Source organism: Chiloscyllium plagiosum, chromosome 21, assembly GCF_004010195.1.
Source record: "Chiloscyllium plagiosum isolate BGI_BamShark_2017 chromosome 21, ASM401019v2, whole genome shotgun sequence".
Taxonomy (NCBI): Eukaryota; Metazoa; Chordata; class Chondrichthyes; order Orectolobiformes; family Hemiscylliidae; genus Chiloscyllium; species Chiloscyllium plagiosum.
This window is the reverse complement of record NC_057730.1, coordinates 23,888,205-23,906,311: the sequence shown is the minus strand read 5'-3', so window position 1 is coordinate 23,906,311 and position 18,107 is coordinate 23,888,205. Positions and strand designations below refer to the sequence as shown.

Sequence of the window (18,107 nt, the reverse complement as noted above, 5' to 3'; positions counted from 1 at the left end):
CACACAACACCAAGTTATAGTCCAACAGTTTTAATTGGAAGCACACTAGCTTTCGGAGCGACGCTCCTTCATCAGGTGATTGTACACGCCAATCACCTGATGAAGGAGCGTCGCTCCGAAAGCTAGTGTGCTTCCAATTAAACCTGTTGGACTATAACCTGGTGTTGTGTGATTTTTAACTTTGTACACCCCAGTCCAACACCAGCATCTCCAAATCATAAAATACAGGGCAACTTTGAATACCGCACTTACTCAAACAGCAGAGATTATTTGAATATGGCGATAAGCCGGGAAGGTATCAAGCATACCTTGCCAGAAAGAAAAAGGCTCCCCAATCCATTACGTCTATTAGAGAGAGAGTGTTGGTACCCTGACTAGTGATTGTAAAAAGACCAATACAGCCTTTAGAAAGTTCTATTTCAAATTGTATAAGTCAGAGGGCTGTCAGGATAGAACGAGGAAGATGGGGTCTTTTTTTAAAAATCTGGCCCTTTTGGGCCTAACCTCGGAGCAGGCGTCATTTTTGAACGCCCCCCTGACAACCCAGGGAGTACAGAAGGCAGTAAGGCAGCTCCAAAGTGGTAAAGTACCCGGACCAGACAGATTCCAGGCTGAGTTCTATAAAGAATTTATAGGTGAATTGGTTGAGCCACTTACAGATATGTATAATTATTCACACAGTCAGGGTTGCCTCCCGCCTTCTCTGACAGAAGCAAATATCTCTCAGAGTCCAGAGGTATCTCCTGTTTGGGAGACCTGTTCGATGGGGAGGTCATGATGTCCTTCGAACAGTTACATCAGAAGTTCGGGTTGCCCAGCAAGGATCTTTTTTGCTATTTTCAAGTACAAGACTTCATACAAAAAATGACCACATTGATGACTAATCCTTATGAATCGGATATGGAAAGGAGATTGTTTCAGCTGATGGGTACGCCCCTGGTCAGTACTCTCTACCACTTGCTACATAATAAGGTATCGAAGGACATGGAATGGTTATATAAAACCTGGAATCAAGAATTGGGGATGGAAATGTCGTTGGTGATGTGGGAGGATATCTGGGAAAATGCTAGGAAGATCTATCTGGAATAGACCTCAGGCTATCCAATTGAAGACACTTCATAGGGCTCATAATGCACCAGAGCGACTTGTAAAGTTCAAGGCAGGAGCATCTCCAATGTTCCCGAAATGTAAAATAGAAGTTGGTTCCCTCACTCGTTGTTTGTGGACATGCCATAAGATTCACAGATTTTGAGATAGAATAGTGAATGCCTTGGCAAAGGTTTTGGGAACAGAGATTAGGTTGGACCCAGTGTTTCCTCTTTTGGATTCTCCAAATTTCCCTTCTCTAGATGCAAACAGGAAGAAATTATTCACTATCCTTTCCTTTTGTGCGAGGAAAGGCATCTTAGTAAATTGGGTATCCAAAAGTCCCCCAGGACTTTCGAATTGGCATAGGGTAGTTATGGAATATATCCCCCTTGACTTCCTTACGATAATGGTGCACCAAAAAACAGAATTATTTTATAGAACATGGCAGCCCTCTTTGAACTACATTGATACAGAAATATCGGCCATATTGGTTAGGGCCATTGCTTAGCCGTGAGGATGGTGTTAGCTGGTTCGAGGGCCCCTGGGAGGAAGAATCTCATTTAAATACGGGTTTTGTTATTACTTGATATAAATTTATTTTGAATGCGTATCTAGTTATTTATTTACTTTTTTTTCTTTTTTTTGGTTATTGTTAGTAATGTACGATATCCTATTTTGTGTTTTTGTAGTCTGCAGAATTGTTTAGTAGTTAGTTTTCTTAATTTTATATTGGTGTCGTTATTATATTGTAAAGTGGAATACACTATTTTGTACTAATTTTATAATTTTGTAAAAAATCTCAAAAATCTTTTTTTTTCAATAAGGAAAAACAATGCTTTCAAGCAGCACCTGCTTGGCAGTAACCTGTTCAATGAAACCCTGTTTGAGTTCTTTAAGGCCCACTTAGCTCCTGACCTCATTACAGCCTTGGTTCAAACATGTTAAAAAGGAGCTGAATTCCAAAGGTGAGGTGAAAAGGACAGCCCTTGACATCATATTCAACTCAGCATGGCACCAAGGAGCCTTTGCAAACTGAAACAAATGCATATCAGAGGGCAAACTCTCCTCTGCTTGGAATCATACTAGGTACATATGGAGATGGCTGTGGTTGTTAGAAGTCAGCCTTCTCTGCTCCAGGACATCTCTGAAGAAATTTCTCACGGTAGTGTCCTAGGGCAAACCATCTTTAGTTGCTTCAATGACCTTCCCTCCATCATAAGGTCAGAAATAGGCATGTTCACCAATGACTGCACAATGTTTAGTACCATTCACAGCTCCTCAGACAATGAAGCAGTCCATGTATAAATGCATGAAGACCTGGACAATATTCACACTTGGACTGACAAATGGCAAGAAACATTCATGCCATACAAATGCCAGACAATGACCATCTCCAATAAGAGACAATCTAACCACCACCCTTTGCATTCAATGGTGTTACCATGACTGAATCCCCCATTAGCAACAGGGTTATCGTTGACCATAAACTCAACTGGTCTTACCACATAAACAGTGGCTACAAGAGCAGGTCAGAGGCTAGGAATACTGCAGCGAAGACTCCCCAAAGCCTGACCACCACCTACAAGTCAGGAGTGTGATGGAGTACTCTCCACTTATCTGTGTGCAGGTCTAACAACACTCAAGAAGCTTGACACCATCCAGGACAAAGCAGCTCAGCAGACTGGTACCACATCCACTCCTGATGCTCAGAAATAGGAGTGTATACTATCTACAAGATGCACTGCAAAAACTCACCAAAGATCTTTAGACAGCATCTTCCAAACCCACGAAGGCTTCCATCCAGAAGAACAAGGACAGCAGATACATGGGAACACCACCACCTGTATGTTCCCATCCAAGTCACTCACCACCCTGACTTGGAAATATATCACCAATCCTTCAATGTAACTGATTCAAAATCCCAGAATCCCCTTAGAGCATCAGGTTCAAATTGCAGCATTTGGACTGTAGCAGTTCAAGAAGGCAGCTCACCACCACCTACTCAAGAGGCAACTACAGACTGGCAATAAATACTGTCCAGTCAGAGACAACGACATCCCATAAATAAAACAAAAGGAAGGCAAACGGGGTGTTTGCTTTTGTTTCAAAGGGAACGGAGTTTAAAAGTAGGGAGAATTTGCTCAAACTACACAAGAAACTCATCAGACCACAGCTGGAATACTGTGAACAGTTTTCAGTCCCTAAGGAAATATATACTAGCAATGGAGGCAGTCCAGAGAAAGTTCACTAGACTGAGAAAAGGTAAGGGAATATTGTCTTATATGTTGTGTAGGTTGCACCTGTACTTAGGGTGGATGCATAAAGATAGTTTCCCTTTGTCGGACAGCCTAGGAGTAAAAGTCATAATCTCAAAAAGGGTCACACATTTAAGAAGTGAGGAGGAATTTCGTCCAACAAAGGATAGTGAATTTGTGGAATTCATTACTTCAAAGGGCTGTCGAAGCTAGGTTGTTAAGTATGTTCAAGACTGAGACAAACAGCTGTTTTAATCAGTAAGGAAATTAGGGTTATGGGGAAATGGCAGGTAAGTGGAATTGAACTGGTGTAGCAGGCTCAATGGGCTGAATGTCCTACTTCTGCCATACCCATACACCATGGTTTTAAGATGTTAAAAAACCCACAAAGTGGGCAAATGGTTGGGAAATTAAGTGTAACACAAATAAACATGGGGTAGTATATTTTGATAGGTAGAATAGATAGATCATTTTATTATTCAGAAGGTACAAATCTAGCTGATTAAGGAATTTTAGAACACAAATATATAAATTCCAAAACGTTGCATCACAGTTTAAGAAAGTGATAAAATAAGCAAGGCTGAGTTCTTTTATGTATTTGGCTCTATTTCCAAATGGATAGAATTGAAATGTAGAAATGTGATGTTCAGTATATATTGAACCTTGATTAGAACAAACTGAGAGCACATTTCCAGTCTGGTCAACATATTGTAAAAAATAGAGACACTGAGGAGATTGCAAAGTGGGCTTAAAAGGACAATATAAGAAATAAGTGGGTATATACATCTGGAAAAGATGAGCCTGTTTCTTTTCGCTTAGGATGAGGCAACTAATGGGGAAACCCATTTGTGGTCCTTAAAATTCTGAATAATTTTGACACATTGAATGCAGAGAGGATGTTTCATATTGTAATGGCACAACTAAGGGCCATCAAGAAAATAGTCACCAAGAAATTCAATAGTAAAATCCCTCAACAGGGATGAGTATATGTAATAAAAACAGAAAATGCTAGGTAAATTACATAGTCTGGCAACATTTGTGGAGACAAAGAAAAGAGAGGTGATACTTCAATTCCAGTATGATTCTTCAGAACTGAAAGGGGCTGGAACATATTGTTAAGAGAAAGAGAGGAGGGCTGAATGGAATAGATGAGAAGGGTGCCCAGAGCAAAAGTCAAAGGGAGTATTAATGGTGGTAAGAAAAATAGAGATCTAGAATAGGTAGGTAAATGATAGTTGTGAAAAAGGAGAAAGTAGACCACTACAGAACATAGAACACAGAACATTACAGTGCAGTACAGGCCCTTCGGCCCTCAATGTTGCACTCACCTGTGACACCAATCTGAAACCCATCTTACCTACACTATTCCATTATCATCTATATGTTTATTCAATGACCATTTAAATGCCCTTAAAGTTGGCGAGTCTACTACTGTTGCAGGGAATTCCACATCCTTACTACTCTCTGAGTAAAGAATCTATCTCTGACATCTGTTTTATATCTAACACCCCTCAGTTTAAAGCTATATCCCCTCATGCGAGCCATCACCATCTGAAGAAAACGGTTCTCACTGTCCACCCTATCTAATTCTCTGATCATCTTGTATGTCTCTATTGTCACCTCTCAACCTTCTCTCTAACGAAAACAGCCTCAAGTCCCTCAGCCTTTCCTCATAAGACCTTCCCTCCTTTGCATCCTTTCCAATGCTTCCACATCCTGCCTATAATGCATCGACCAGAACTGTACACAATATTCTAAGTGCAGCCACACCAGAGTTTTGTACAGATGCAACATGACCTCATGACTCTGAAACTCAATCGCTCAACCAATAAAAGCTAATACACCATACGCCTTCTTAACAACCCTATCAACTTGGATGGCAACTTTCAGGGATCTATGCACATGGACACTGAGATCTCTCTGTTCAACCGCACTACCAAGAATCTTACCATTAGCCCAGTATTCTGTATCCCTGTTACTCCTTCCAAAGTGAATCACTTCATACTTTTCTGCATTAAACTCTATTTGCTACCTCTCAGCCCAGCTCTGCAGTTTATCTATGTCCCTCTGTAACTTGCAACATTCTTCCACACTGTCCACAACTCCACCGATATTAGTGCCAGCCGCAAATTTACTAACCCCTCTTTCTACGTCCTCATCCAGGTCATTTATAAAAATGACAAACAGCAGTGGCCAGGATGAATATTTCCCATCAACCAACACCCTCTGTCTTCTTACAACTAGCCAATTTCTGATCCAAATGGCTAAATCACCTTTAATCCCATGTCTAAGTAATTTCTGCAATAGCTTACTAAGGGGAACCTTATCAAATGCTTTACTGAAATTCATATGCACCACATCAACCGCTTTACCTCATTCATCTGTTTGGTCACCTTCTCAAAGAATTCAATAAGATTTGTGAAGCATGACCTACCCTTCAAAAAACTATGTTGACTATTCCTAATCAAATTATTCCATTTTAGATTATTATAAATCCTATCTCTTATACTCCTTTCCAACACTTTACCCACAACCAAAGTAAGGCTCATTGATCTATAATTACCAGGCTGTCTCTACTCCCCTTCGTGAACAAGGAGAAACTATTTGCTATCCTCCAGCTGAGAGCAAAGTCAACAAGCCACGAGCAAAGCACTAGTGGAGGATTTAAATAAACTGGAAGGCAAAGATCAAGTCCTGAAGACTGCCAAATTCCAATGCACAAAATGAGGCACAGTTTTCGTTACACTTCTTTGGAATGCTACAGCAGGTTCAGGATGGAAATATTAGCAGGAGAGCAGAATAATTTATTGAAATAGCAAGCAACTGGGAGGTTGGGCCCTTTTAATGGACAGAGTGGAGGTATTCCGCAAACTATTCATGTGGTCTATATTTAGTCTCGCCAATGTAAAGGAGGACACATTCTGAGCAGTAAATACAGAACAGTAGATCGAAATAAGTACCGGTAAACCACAGTTTCACCTGGTGGTGCACTATGGAGAACAAACAAGAGTTTACATTTTGAGTCCAATATAACTCTTATTCAGAACTGGATGTCAAACTCCAGCATTTTCTGTTTTTATTTCGCAGATTTCCAACTGAAAACAAAGCTTATTGGGTTAAAATCATAGATATTATATAGATTACTCTTGTTGCTTAGCTTTGCTCTGCTAAAGTTACTGTATTGTCAATAAATTGCTACATTTTTAGGTAAAGTGATAAGCCCAGTATCTAGAATCAATTATTCACGAAGTCTGGGATTGGATATTCAAAAAAAAAGCCTAGTTAGTAGGTTGTTCAGCACCTCTAGCCTGCAGAATGGCTAATACATCATTCTTCATATCCACTTTCCTGCATTTTCCCATAACCTTTGATTCCCCTATTGATCAAGAATCTATAATTTGGTATGATCATAACTGATCTCAACTCAGCAGTAACTCCATTTTCCTGACTACTCTCCATAACCTTTCAACTCATTTCCAATTAAAAATGTATCTCCTCTTTAAGTTTACTCAATATCCTGGGATCCACTGCACTCTGGGGTAGTGAGTTCCACAGATTTATGACCCTTTGAGTGTAGTAGTTTCTCCTCATCTCTATTTGAAATCTGCTACCTGGTACCCTAAACACCATAAGCTTTCCTAGACTGCCTCACATAACGAAACATCCTTTCCACATCTACTTCTTTAGGATCTTATATACCTCAAGTAGATCTCCTCTCACTCTTCTAAATTCATAGAGTGCAGGCCTAAACTAATCAATCTCTCTTCATAAGACAAACCTCTCATCTCTAGAAAGAATCTAGTGATCCTTCTCTGTACTGCCTCCAAAAGAACTATATCCCTCCTCAAGTAAGTAGATCAAAATTGTACAGAATACTTCACGTGCAGTCTCACTAATACCTTGTACAGTTGCAACAACATTTTCCTACTTTAATACTCTATTCCTTTAGCAATATATGCCAAAATTCCATTTGCCTTTCTTATTACCTGCCATACCTGCATACTAGTTTTCTGCGATGGATATTCATAATGCAACTTATACTTAATGAAATACATTATAATCCAACTATGAAACTAATAATTGCCCATTTCCTTTCTCTAATCTAAAAAGGGGAAGATTTCTAGAATAAATTGTACTGTTCAGAATATGTAATTCTAAATATGCATTTCTTAGACTTTTCATTTCTTCTGTTAAAATCATTGTGAAAATGGACTATCAATTAATTATTCAACTTTTCCTATTTGAGTTTAATAGCAGAGATTTTATGGACTCAAAATGGTTTTTAAAAAGGAAACCGCTAACCTAAAATGGCTGCTAAAATTTATTGATAAGCCCAAGCAACCAAGATGGAATGAACAAAACCATCTGCCCTGTAATTAGCATTTTAATCAAGAGGCATTAAAACTCAGTGAGGTATCAAGAAATTTGTAATCCCTGTTTTACTCACATTTGCACAATAACTGCACACTTTGAGAGATGAAACATTGCCTACAATTATTCAAATTGAAACAGTAACAGAAACACCAACATTGCAAAGGAATAGTATAAGAACAGCAGCCTTTGATCAAGAGAGAACATGCTCATGACCTGATAAAACCAATAATACTGAAAGCTGTTCTGTCGCAAACTCAATCACAGCAATGAAAAAGCAACTTGGAAAAATGTTCACTGAAAGCTTAAGATTTGCAAACTGTGCCATTGCTAAAGGAATGGAACAGTAAAAGAACTGGATTCAAGGCATTTCATTCTCAAATCCCGAAGGGCTCTAAAGATCTTTAACTGCATTTAACTCCATTAACTTCTTGTCTGCACTGTACATCCTCCTTCTTTGTAAGCTCATTACAAACTCTAATGCCTGTTTGATGTCACTTTTTATTATCTTTTTCAGAACAAATAATAAACTAATAAATCTTCACTATCCCTCAATTATGAAATCATTGGAATTGACTCTCCATTTTTGCTTTGGTTAACCAAGTCTAATTGAAGTGTGATAGCTAAAAATGAAAAAATGTCAAGAAAAGCTTTGCTGCAACTCACTGAGAGGTTTTAAAACTGACCGCTCCTCATTTGGTTACAAGACATCAGAGCAACACTGGAGAAGAGCAAAATAATTGTCAGATAGTAGATAAACAGGAGGCTGGAAGAACACAGCAAGCCAGGCAGCCATGCTAGTTGTCAGCATGTTCCCATTTGGGAAATGGCAGGGTTAGTGTTAGAAAAAGGAAAGGAGGAGAAAGGAAAAGAGACAGTGGGTGGCCTATTAACAAAAATAAAGGGACAAATAAAGCCAATGTTCTCGAGTCAGCTGGAATTTATCAGTCAAACAATGGGTATCCCAATGCAACTAAAGCATGGGTGATATATTTATTTCTTGTGAGAGATCACATTTTTATTTTTTGAAAACATAAATTAAAATGTAAGTTAGGATTCTATAAATGAAAAAGTAGGAGAGTTTTCTAACTTGAAAATGAAGTGCTGCATATTTTTTGAGCTGATTGATACAATGTCACTGTTTGAGGTGTTATGGATCAGGCCAGAACCCCTCAAAACATTTGAAGAAGGTCGACCAAATCCTAACCTTTCTAGTTGTTTTAAGCCGGTTAAGAGTGAATATTCCAGGAGGGATACAGCTGGACCAACCACTTAGTTTTAAACTAAACAGGATTTATTTATACACAAACAAAAGAAAACCAAATTTAGAATAACATAACTAATTTGAAAACCCAATCAACTCTATTGCAACTTAGTGATGCCATTCCAAATACTTGCAACATCCCCATATACACCCCTTTCGCAAAAAAAGGTCAAATCAAACACAGGTTCTGACAGGAGCAATGTCAGAGAGAGGGGGGGGTCAGAAAGACTACAATAATTCTCCGTGTGAATGCCTCTCACAACATCCCTCCAACACAATGACTGCTCCTTTGATTTGCAACTGTAGATCTATCTGATAAGTTTTTCAGGACAATTTTTCTTATACCTAGCCTACATTTCTAAAACTTCAATTTCCACATCAATAAATAATCCCATAGTATATGCAATTGCAGCAACAGGTACTGAGAAAAATCACAGTATATGTAGTTTAAAAACAGGTGTAACTTGGTTTAAGATAGTTGAACAAGTTAGCAATCCATTATCATCATTCAAGGTGGAAATCTTTTCAATCTTCAGCAACAACTTCCTGCAACAAATTTACTTGGCGACACTGAATGAATAAACAAAAAGAACAACAAATACAGTTTACAACTGAGATGCAATCACAACTCTGTTCAATATTACAACTCAGTGCCTATCAAATAGCAGACTTAAGAAAGATCTAAAGTTAAACAACACCTGAAAACTGCCAGCCATTTGCTGAAATTAAATGCTAACTGTATCCTTTTATTGCTGTTACTGTATTTTTGTGATTCAATCCCATCTGAAATAGAAGTACCAGAAGAAAAAGCAGCATTTTAAAAATAAACAGTGCCCTTGTTTGTCATAATTTGAACGGTAGTTAATCCCATTAGAAATGTTCATTAATTCCTTTATAGTTTGTGAGAACTGTTGACCTTGGAATTGTTATTTTTCACATTCTTCTTAGCTCTGGGACAGGTGGGCAGAAAATTAAGATTACCTTTGAAATATAATGCTTCAAAAATTAGGTATCTATAGTTGTTGAATTTTTGCTTTTGCTTTATGAATCGTGGGCTCATTGTGTCAATTGCTACCAATTTGCTCATATTCTTCACTGCACTGAAATGTTACTAAACCCTTCTCTCCAGTAACACTTTTCTTCTTCCCTCCTTTCTCTTTAATTCCTAACAAGTGCTGTGAACAATGCTGCATTGAATTTTGCCCTCCTGTCCATTCAAGGATTCAAACACGCCATAATCTTTCTGCATTAAAACTAAAACTCATCAGCAATTCCGAATTCACTTGCTCCTCAGGCCTCTAAACTACAGAATTCTTCACCTCCTGTCTTTCCTTATGTTTTCAAGAATTAGACTAACAGGTATTTGTTGAATCAGTGTTGAGAGATACAGAGAAAAGTCAGATAAGTGGAATTGACACAGAGATCAGCCATAATGAGAACAGCCTGGAGAGGCTGAAACAAAAACAAAGTGCTGGAGAACCTCGGAGATCTGGCAGTACCTTTGGAGAGAAAAAAGAGTTAGCATTTCAAGTCCAGTGACTCTTCATCAGAACAATTCTGACCAAGAATTGTTGGACTTGAAATATTAACTCTGCTTTCTCTCTACAAATGCTGCCATGCCCTGAGTTTATCCAGAACTTTCTGTTTTTAGTCAGATCACTAGCACCTGCAGTGCTTTGCTCTATTTTAGCTTGGAGAGGGTGAATGGCCCAATTCTGTTCCTATGCCTTCTATGTCCCGACCAAAAGGTTTAAAAAGTTAATGTGAAATAAACTAATTCAATGGTTTTAACTTATCTCAACAGCTTCTGTAATTTTTCCAGTCTTGGTGCTGTTCTAAACAATGAGCTTTGGTTATCAACCAAAACTGTGAACCTCTTAACAGAACTGTGAAAATAAAATGACCTCAAATAGTGCACTACAAACATGAATAAAACAAAAATATATTCACTTTACACAGTCCTTTACTGAACAAGAAACTTTGTAAATTAACCCACTGACTGCTTTAAAAAGTGATACTTTACAACATTATACTATAAAAGTACTGAATGACACACTAGTTGGCCTTAAGTACAAACTTAACTTTCAACTCACCAAATGATGGCACTCGATATCCCTTTTGACTTTCAGTTGCAAGTAACAATTTACTCTGACTTCTGCCATCATTGCTGTCAGATAACAATTCTTTGTGCGCTCTTGTAACAGTTGGCGACTGTGGAATACTGGGAAGGGTTCGAGACTTTGCCAGCAAAGGTCGTTGCAACTTCCTGTCCAAAGATCTGAGGAGAAACCACAAAAGCAATTCCACCTTAATGTACAGAAAATATGCAGCCTATTGTTACCTTATTAGCAAGATAAGAACAGCGGTATATATTTATTCCTCAAAGTAATTTAAGTTTCTAACATATAATTTGGTCATAAAATTGTGTGTTTGATGGGATTCATTAATATGGTATTTGTTAATAAAACAATAATCATTGAAGAGTTTGTTCAGTTTGTCAGAATTTAATGTCATGAAAGATCCTTATCTCTATGCAAACAAGCTATAAACTAAGCATTTTAATGACAGAAAGCTTAAGAAACATTACCTTATGGCACATAACAAAATTGAGAAATGTCACTGCAGCTTCTACTTTAATCACTCACAGATGAGATAGCAAAACAGAGTTGTAAAGTAAGCCAAACTGCCCTCTACTCTGACCTGACAACATGTTTGTACTCCAGTCTCAGAGAGCAAGCCCGAGTGCACGGTTTTAACATTGCTAGTTTTCACATCAGTAATCACTCTGAGGGACAGGTACCCTTTCGTAGATTTCTGAAACAGAGTTTCATTGTTGCTAAAGAAACATCACTGGTTGAGAATATGTATAATCAGTCTCATTGAGAATATCAATGTCTTTGCAAATCCAATTCCAAGTGACAAAGCATTCAACACTGACATGAAACTGTGTACATCCTAAAAACACTGACCAGACATGCAGTCCATTTTACATCATATGACAATTATAGCTCTCCCCCCCAACTCCACCCTGTATACCACAGAAACGATGGCATTATTTATATAAGTTGCATTTTTACCCAGAAGTATTAATAAAACTGCCAGAATATCATGCATAATGTGCTTTCATACATAGGGTGCTTTTTCCAGACGGACCTGACTGTGTCAATCACATCAACTTTGATTTATCTTTACAATGCATAACACATTATTCCAATTAAAACATTACTTGATTATTATGTTTTAAGAATGTAGTTTTTTGGCATGAAACGACACGACCAGCTATCCTTAGTAGCCACACACACAGATGACAAGCAACATGAGTTCGACTGGGACAACACTACTATTATAGGACAAGCCAAACAGAGAACAGCCAGGGAATTCCTCGAGGCATGGCACTCATCCACAAATTCTATCAACAAACACATCGACCTGGACCCAATATACCGGCCACTGCAGAGGACAGCTGGAACGGACAACCGGAAGCGGCAGAGACAAGCCACTACAAATGCCGGAGAAAACAACACAGAAGCGCTTCACAGGAGGCTCCCAAGCACTGAGGATGTCACCTAGACAGGGGACGAAATGTCTGCAACACAAATTCCCAGCTTGGCAAACAGAACCACAACAACGAGCACCCGAGCTACAAATCTTCTCACAAACGTTTAGGTATACAACATTATTATAGTTTGGGACAGTAGACTTTACATGTAAGGTAAATGAAAGCTGCGATGTGTCCTGTGTTGGAACCACTCTCACAGTAAGTCCGGAAGGTTCAAGTGTTATAGATCAGAGAGAATTAGATAACATTATTAAGAGGGAGGTGCAAGGTATTAACATACGGGCACAATGCCAACAGTTTCTAAGTCGAGAATGTATAGATCCCAAGCCTCCCAAAGTCCCAGAAAGGTGTATGGATTAAGTTGGAAACAGCTATGATTAGATTAGATTCCCTACAGTGTGGAAACAGGCCCTTCGGCCCAACCAGTCCACATTAACCCTCCGAAGAGTAACCCACCCAGACCCATTTCCCTCTGACTAATGCACATAACACTATGGGCAATTTAGCATGACCAATTCACCTGACCTGCACATCTTTGGACTATGGGAGGAAACCGGAACACTCGGAGAAAACCTACGCAGACACAGGGAGAACTTGCAAACTCCACACAGACAGTTGCCCAAGGCTGGAATTGAACCTGCTACCCAGGTGCTGTGAGGCAGCACGGCTAATCACTGAGCCACCATGCCACCCCTTTATGCTTAAACTATTCTTTTATTTCAAAGATGAAAAGGAATTGGAAAAGAGGAGACAGGAGATAAAATAGTGCTTCCTGTAAGTCCACGAATATCACAATCAATGGGTATGATTTTGTCTTGCTTGTATTGTAGCCAACTAAAGAGGAAACAGTAAGAGATACAATCAGCCAGGCCTGCAGCTTAAGCAGAGAAAATGCTGTCTCTGTGGTCCACTGCAAAGAATGCAAATGGGAAGTCATGTTCAGATTGAGTTTATGAGGAGTTAAAGGAGGCAAGAAGACTTCTAGCCTGGAACTAGAAGAAGAAATCTATTGTATGACCCAAATTGTGAGAGGCAGTTTTGGCGTTAGAAGTTATCTGGCTGGGAAAATAAAATGGAAGCAGCTTTGGGAACAACTGTGAACTGTTTGCAATAAGAAATGTAATTCTATGGAGAGTGAAAAGTAAAAGGAACTGTTTGTTTCTATAGATTAAAGTGTGAATTGCCTATAAAGTGAAACATGTTTAGTCAATAGTGTTTATTTAATTTTAAAGTGTGAAGTCTTGACATGTTATTGGCTCATCTGATAAGTGGAAGGTCAGATCTCTCTATGAAAGTTATCAGTCTCTAAAGAGATCATAATGTGTACATAGTGATGTTATGAAGAGATGTTAAATTTGTAATAATGTACGTGCGTTCTAATTGCTAACCACTTGCGCCTTCTAAAATGTTTTCCAATAGGAGCAAAAGGTCAGATGGGCAGTGTGAAATGCTTACCCCACAGAATAGAACTAAAGCTGAATCAGTAGATGATCATTGGACTACATGCACCGAGGAATTGATACAATAGTTGATTGAACTAGGATGCCAAAGAATGCATTCCTAATTATTTAACAGAAGTGGTTGGAAGTTTTTGATATGGCATTATGGTAAGCCATCATCAATGCCAATTCCCAGCATTACGTAGCTACTGGTCTCTCCCTCAGCATGGTTACACAGCTGAGTGGAAACAAACTGCTGGATATCACTAAGGGAGGAGATAGTCAGTCACCCAGAAATGTTGACATGAGGATTGTAGATTTTGCAGACACACATATGAGAATATGAAGAATGAGAAAACTCTTCCCTAATTTGAAAAGTCTAAGGTATTTGAAAAAATTAAAGACACTTTCCTTTGTCAGACTGAAATGGAGATATTTCCAAAGTGTGAAAGTATTTCCAAAGTACAGGTATAAAGAATAGTTGTTGGAAAAGGAATAAAACAAAAAGGGAATTATATTAGGTTAAAATGTGAGAATAAGGTCAAAAACACAGATAGTAAAAGGACTTATTAATTTCAGACTTTAAACAGAAAGACAGAGTGATTTTAGGCACAGAAAGTAGCATCCCTGCCTCTGAGCTATAAGAACTGAGTTCAAATTCTACTCCAGGTCTCGAAGACCAAGAAAGGTGATTTGTAACATGGCTAAACAGATGGAATAACAAATGCAAACTGTAAGAACTGTTGATGCTGGAAATCAGAAACCAAAACAGAAATTGCTAGAAAACTCAGCAGGTCTGGCAGTATCTGTAGAGAGAAATCAGTGTTAATAATTTGGTTCCAGTGATCCTTCCTCAGAACTGGGAGGATGGAATATCATTTTTTAAATCCTTCCAACATCCGCCAATGGCAGACAGTAAGAACTGGAGCCTCTACTATCACTATCTACAGTTACAACACAATTGTACAAAATATATTGCCTACACCAATCCAGGTTCCTTGAAGGGCAGTTGATGGATGATCAGTATGGATCAGATTGGTACCAACAACATGGATTTCATCACTGTATCAGCTGCTGTTGATTCAAAACCTGCATCTTAGACCAACCCATGATTGCGATGCCACAGACCAGATCTGCCTTCAGGCAAAGAACTCAAGAAGAACATGAAATTCTTTTTCATATTAGCATGATCAACAAATGGAACCCACATAGTAAAGTGGTAGCAAAAATCCTGAAAGCAAGTGAGAGATGAAGAAGTGGTAAAATGGAGGGACACTTTGGGGTCTTTCTAAATGGCTAAATTTAGATGGGCCATAAATTAATTCCTGATGTATAATTAACTTGTGATACTCTCCAACTGAAAAGCTTAATTACATACTCTAAAATGATTCCATGCTGTATTAACTTTGAACTACTAATGTACTTCTAGAAAGACCCTTATAATCTGAAAAGTTGAGCACAACTGAAGGAAACTTTTGTGTTGGTCCTCTGTCTAGCAGGTTACATATTTTGCAATTTCACCTGTTTGTGTACCTCATTAACTGTGCTTTGCTCTTCCCTTGACCTTCACTAACGGTCTTTTCCTCAGCATTAGATATAATGTTTGCCACATTAAGAATGGGTTACACATGGTGCTGTGAGATCTTGGTTGATGCTCTTTCTTTGCTGTGGCACCTAAAAACAACACAAGGACAACATTCTTCAGAAAGTTAGCAAAGAAGCAACCTTCGCAACATGGAGTCACATGGGAAGACATTAGGTTGTCATTTTGCAATGTCTACCTGCAAGTGAGAAAGTGAATGAGTGAGTAAGTTAATAAGAAAATCAGGATGAAACTTAAACAACATTAGCCACAAACATATACGCAGCGATCTTTGACATTATCCTTCCTTCAGTCCCTCTGTTGCCTCCAATCCCAGAATTTCAATGGCTATTTCGTTTTAAGGAAAAAACATTGCAGCTGTGGTGACCTCTTCTTAGTTGCACATAGAATCATAGAATCCCTACAGTTTGGAAACAGGCCCTTCGGCCCAACAAGTCCACACCGACCCTCCGAAGAGTATCTCACCCAGACTCATTACCCTACCCTATTGTCCTATATTTACCCCTGACTAATGCACCTAGCCTACACATTCTTGAACACTATATGCAATTTAGCATGGCCAATTCATCTAATCTGCACATATTTGGATTGTGGGAGGAACCCGGAAGAAACCCACGCAGACATGGGGAACATGTGCAAATACCACACAGACAGTCGCCCAAGGCTGAAATCAAACCTGGGTCCCTGGCACTGTGAGCCACCGTGCCACCCCATATGTTGCCTTTTATTGTGTATAATCTATTCCTGATAGGAAATTTGATAGAAATCCACATTGGTACTTTGCACTGGTTCCATTCTTGATGCTAGGCACATTTACACGAATCAACAGATTGATATAACAGATTGTACAATTCTCAGGAACAGCCAAGGTATACTTGTCAAATTCAAAAATGATAAACCATCAGCTAAATGCATGGTTTCCCTCCATGAGATGTATCAAGTTAGGTCGAAGCCCAGTCACAGTTATAGACAACAGAGTAAAATAAAGCCAAGTGTTGGTTCATTTATTTTGAAATTACGCACAGTCCAGCAAATTTCTTCTCCACCTGCTCAGAATACAATGAGACAACATTTACTGGGTTGTCTACATTCATTGTGCACTGGTTGTGCTCTTTATTGTGCCAATTTCTTGAAAAGGGATAATCCTTTTCACCAAATTTCTTGCAGCAAAGTCTCTAAATCAGTGTCTAAGATCATTCTTCCCTCTTTTATTCCACTGCTAGTCATGGCCTCTTTCCCTATTATAACACAAGATAATCAGAAAGCTATGCAATAATGCACAGCATTTAAAGAGTAGAGATCAAAGCGTCATGGTATTGGGAAATTTATATCAGCCCCATGGGGCTGATGTAAAAAGTTTCAATGTGCGATATAGTTTGAACACAAACAAAAGCTCCAAATATAAAGATAAAAACATTAGAACAAAGCAAACCCATAAAATAAAAATGTAGCACAAATTCCTCCAATACATAAATTGTGTTTATAAGTCTGATTGAGACAGAATTACTTGTGTTTTGTACAGATTTGCTGTTTGATTTGCCAGGTTGCAATCGATCATCAAAGCACTTCATCAGAACAAAGCAAAATCAAATACTCTGAGAGGTGAAAAGGTCTCATTAGATTAGCATAGTCCCTCAGGAGATATATAAGGCATAAAATGAATCCTAAGGATTTACTCAGGATTTCACTAAATTGCTTCATATTGATTGACCCATCTTCAATAGGATGTTTAGCAAGTAAACTTCACCCTATTTCAACAGAGACATAGGAACTGATGCTGAAACACACTGTATCTTTTAAAAGAACAAGGACACATTTCTCATACATGTAAATTAAAACAAAATTATTAAATTATATCAGGTTACACAACCAAGTACCTCCAGGGATGTATCTGAGTTTCTCCTCCATTTCTTCATGAAATGGCAGTGTGGTTGGCAAGGCCAACATGTGTTGCCAATCATTAATTGCTGCAGACAAGCTAGTGATGAGACACCTTCTTGAACTGCTACATTTTTCTGGTCTAAGTATACTCACAGTGTTGTAAGGGAGAATGCTCTAGCGTTTTGACACAACAATAGTAAGGGAACAGCAATATAATTTCAAGGTGGGATATTTGTGGCATAGAGCCAAACTTGCTGGCCATGGTATTGGTCCCACGCATTTCTTGCTCATGTTCTTCCAGGTGGAAGAAATGATGAGGTTTAAAGGTGTTGTTGGAACAGGTTTAGCAAGTTGCTGCAATGCATCCTGCAGCCGTGGATAGGTTGCTGGTGAAGGGGGCTATTTTATCCAGGAAGCTGCCAAGCTTCTTTCAGGGAAGTAGAATTTACTCATCACATTCCTGATTTGCTGGCAGGCAGGCTTTCATGAGTCAGGATTAACCACCTTTAAAGTGATTTCCAGAAAATGATTATTGTTATTCCTCATTCTTAAGCCAAAGCCCAGATCTCATTTTTTTTATTTTGAATCTGCTAAAATTATCACCATTGCAGATTAAAAAGATCCTTTTTCTTGAAGGGAAAGAGGA

General features: G+C 38.6%; 1 protein-coding gene across 1 annotated transcript in view; it reads right to left on the bottom strand.

The window, feature by feature from the left end:
- Positions 1 to 18,107, bottom strand: part of LOC122560664 (ankyrin repeat and fibronectin type-III domain-containing protein 1-like) — an 868,051-nt gene that overhangs the window by 730,946 nt on the left and 118,998 nt on the right. Inside the window, exon 3 of the mRNA XM_043711556.1 lies at positions 11,073 to 11,257. Within this exon, the coding sequence (XP_043567491.1) occupies positions 11,073 to 11,257 (185 nt within the window). The remainder of the gene's footprint in view (positions 1 to 11,072; positions 11,258 to 18,107) is intronic.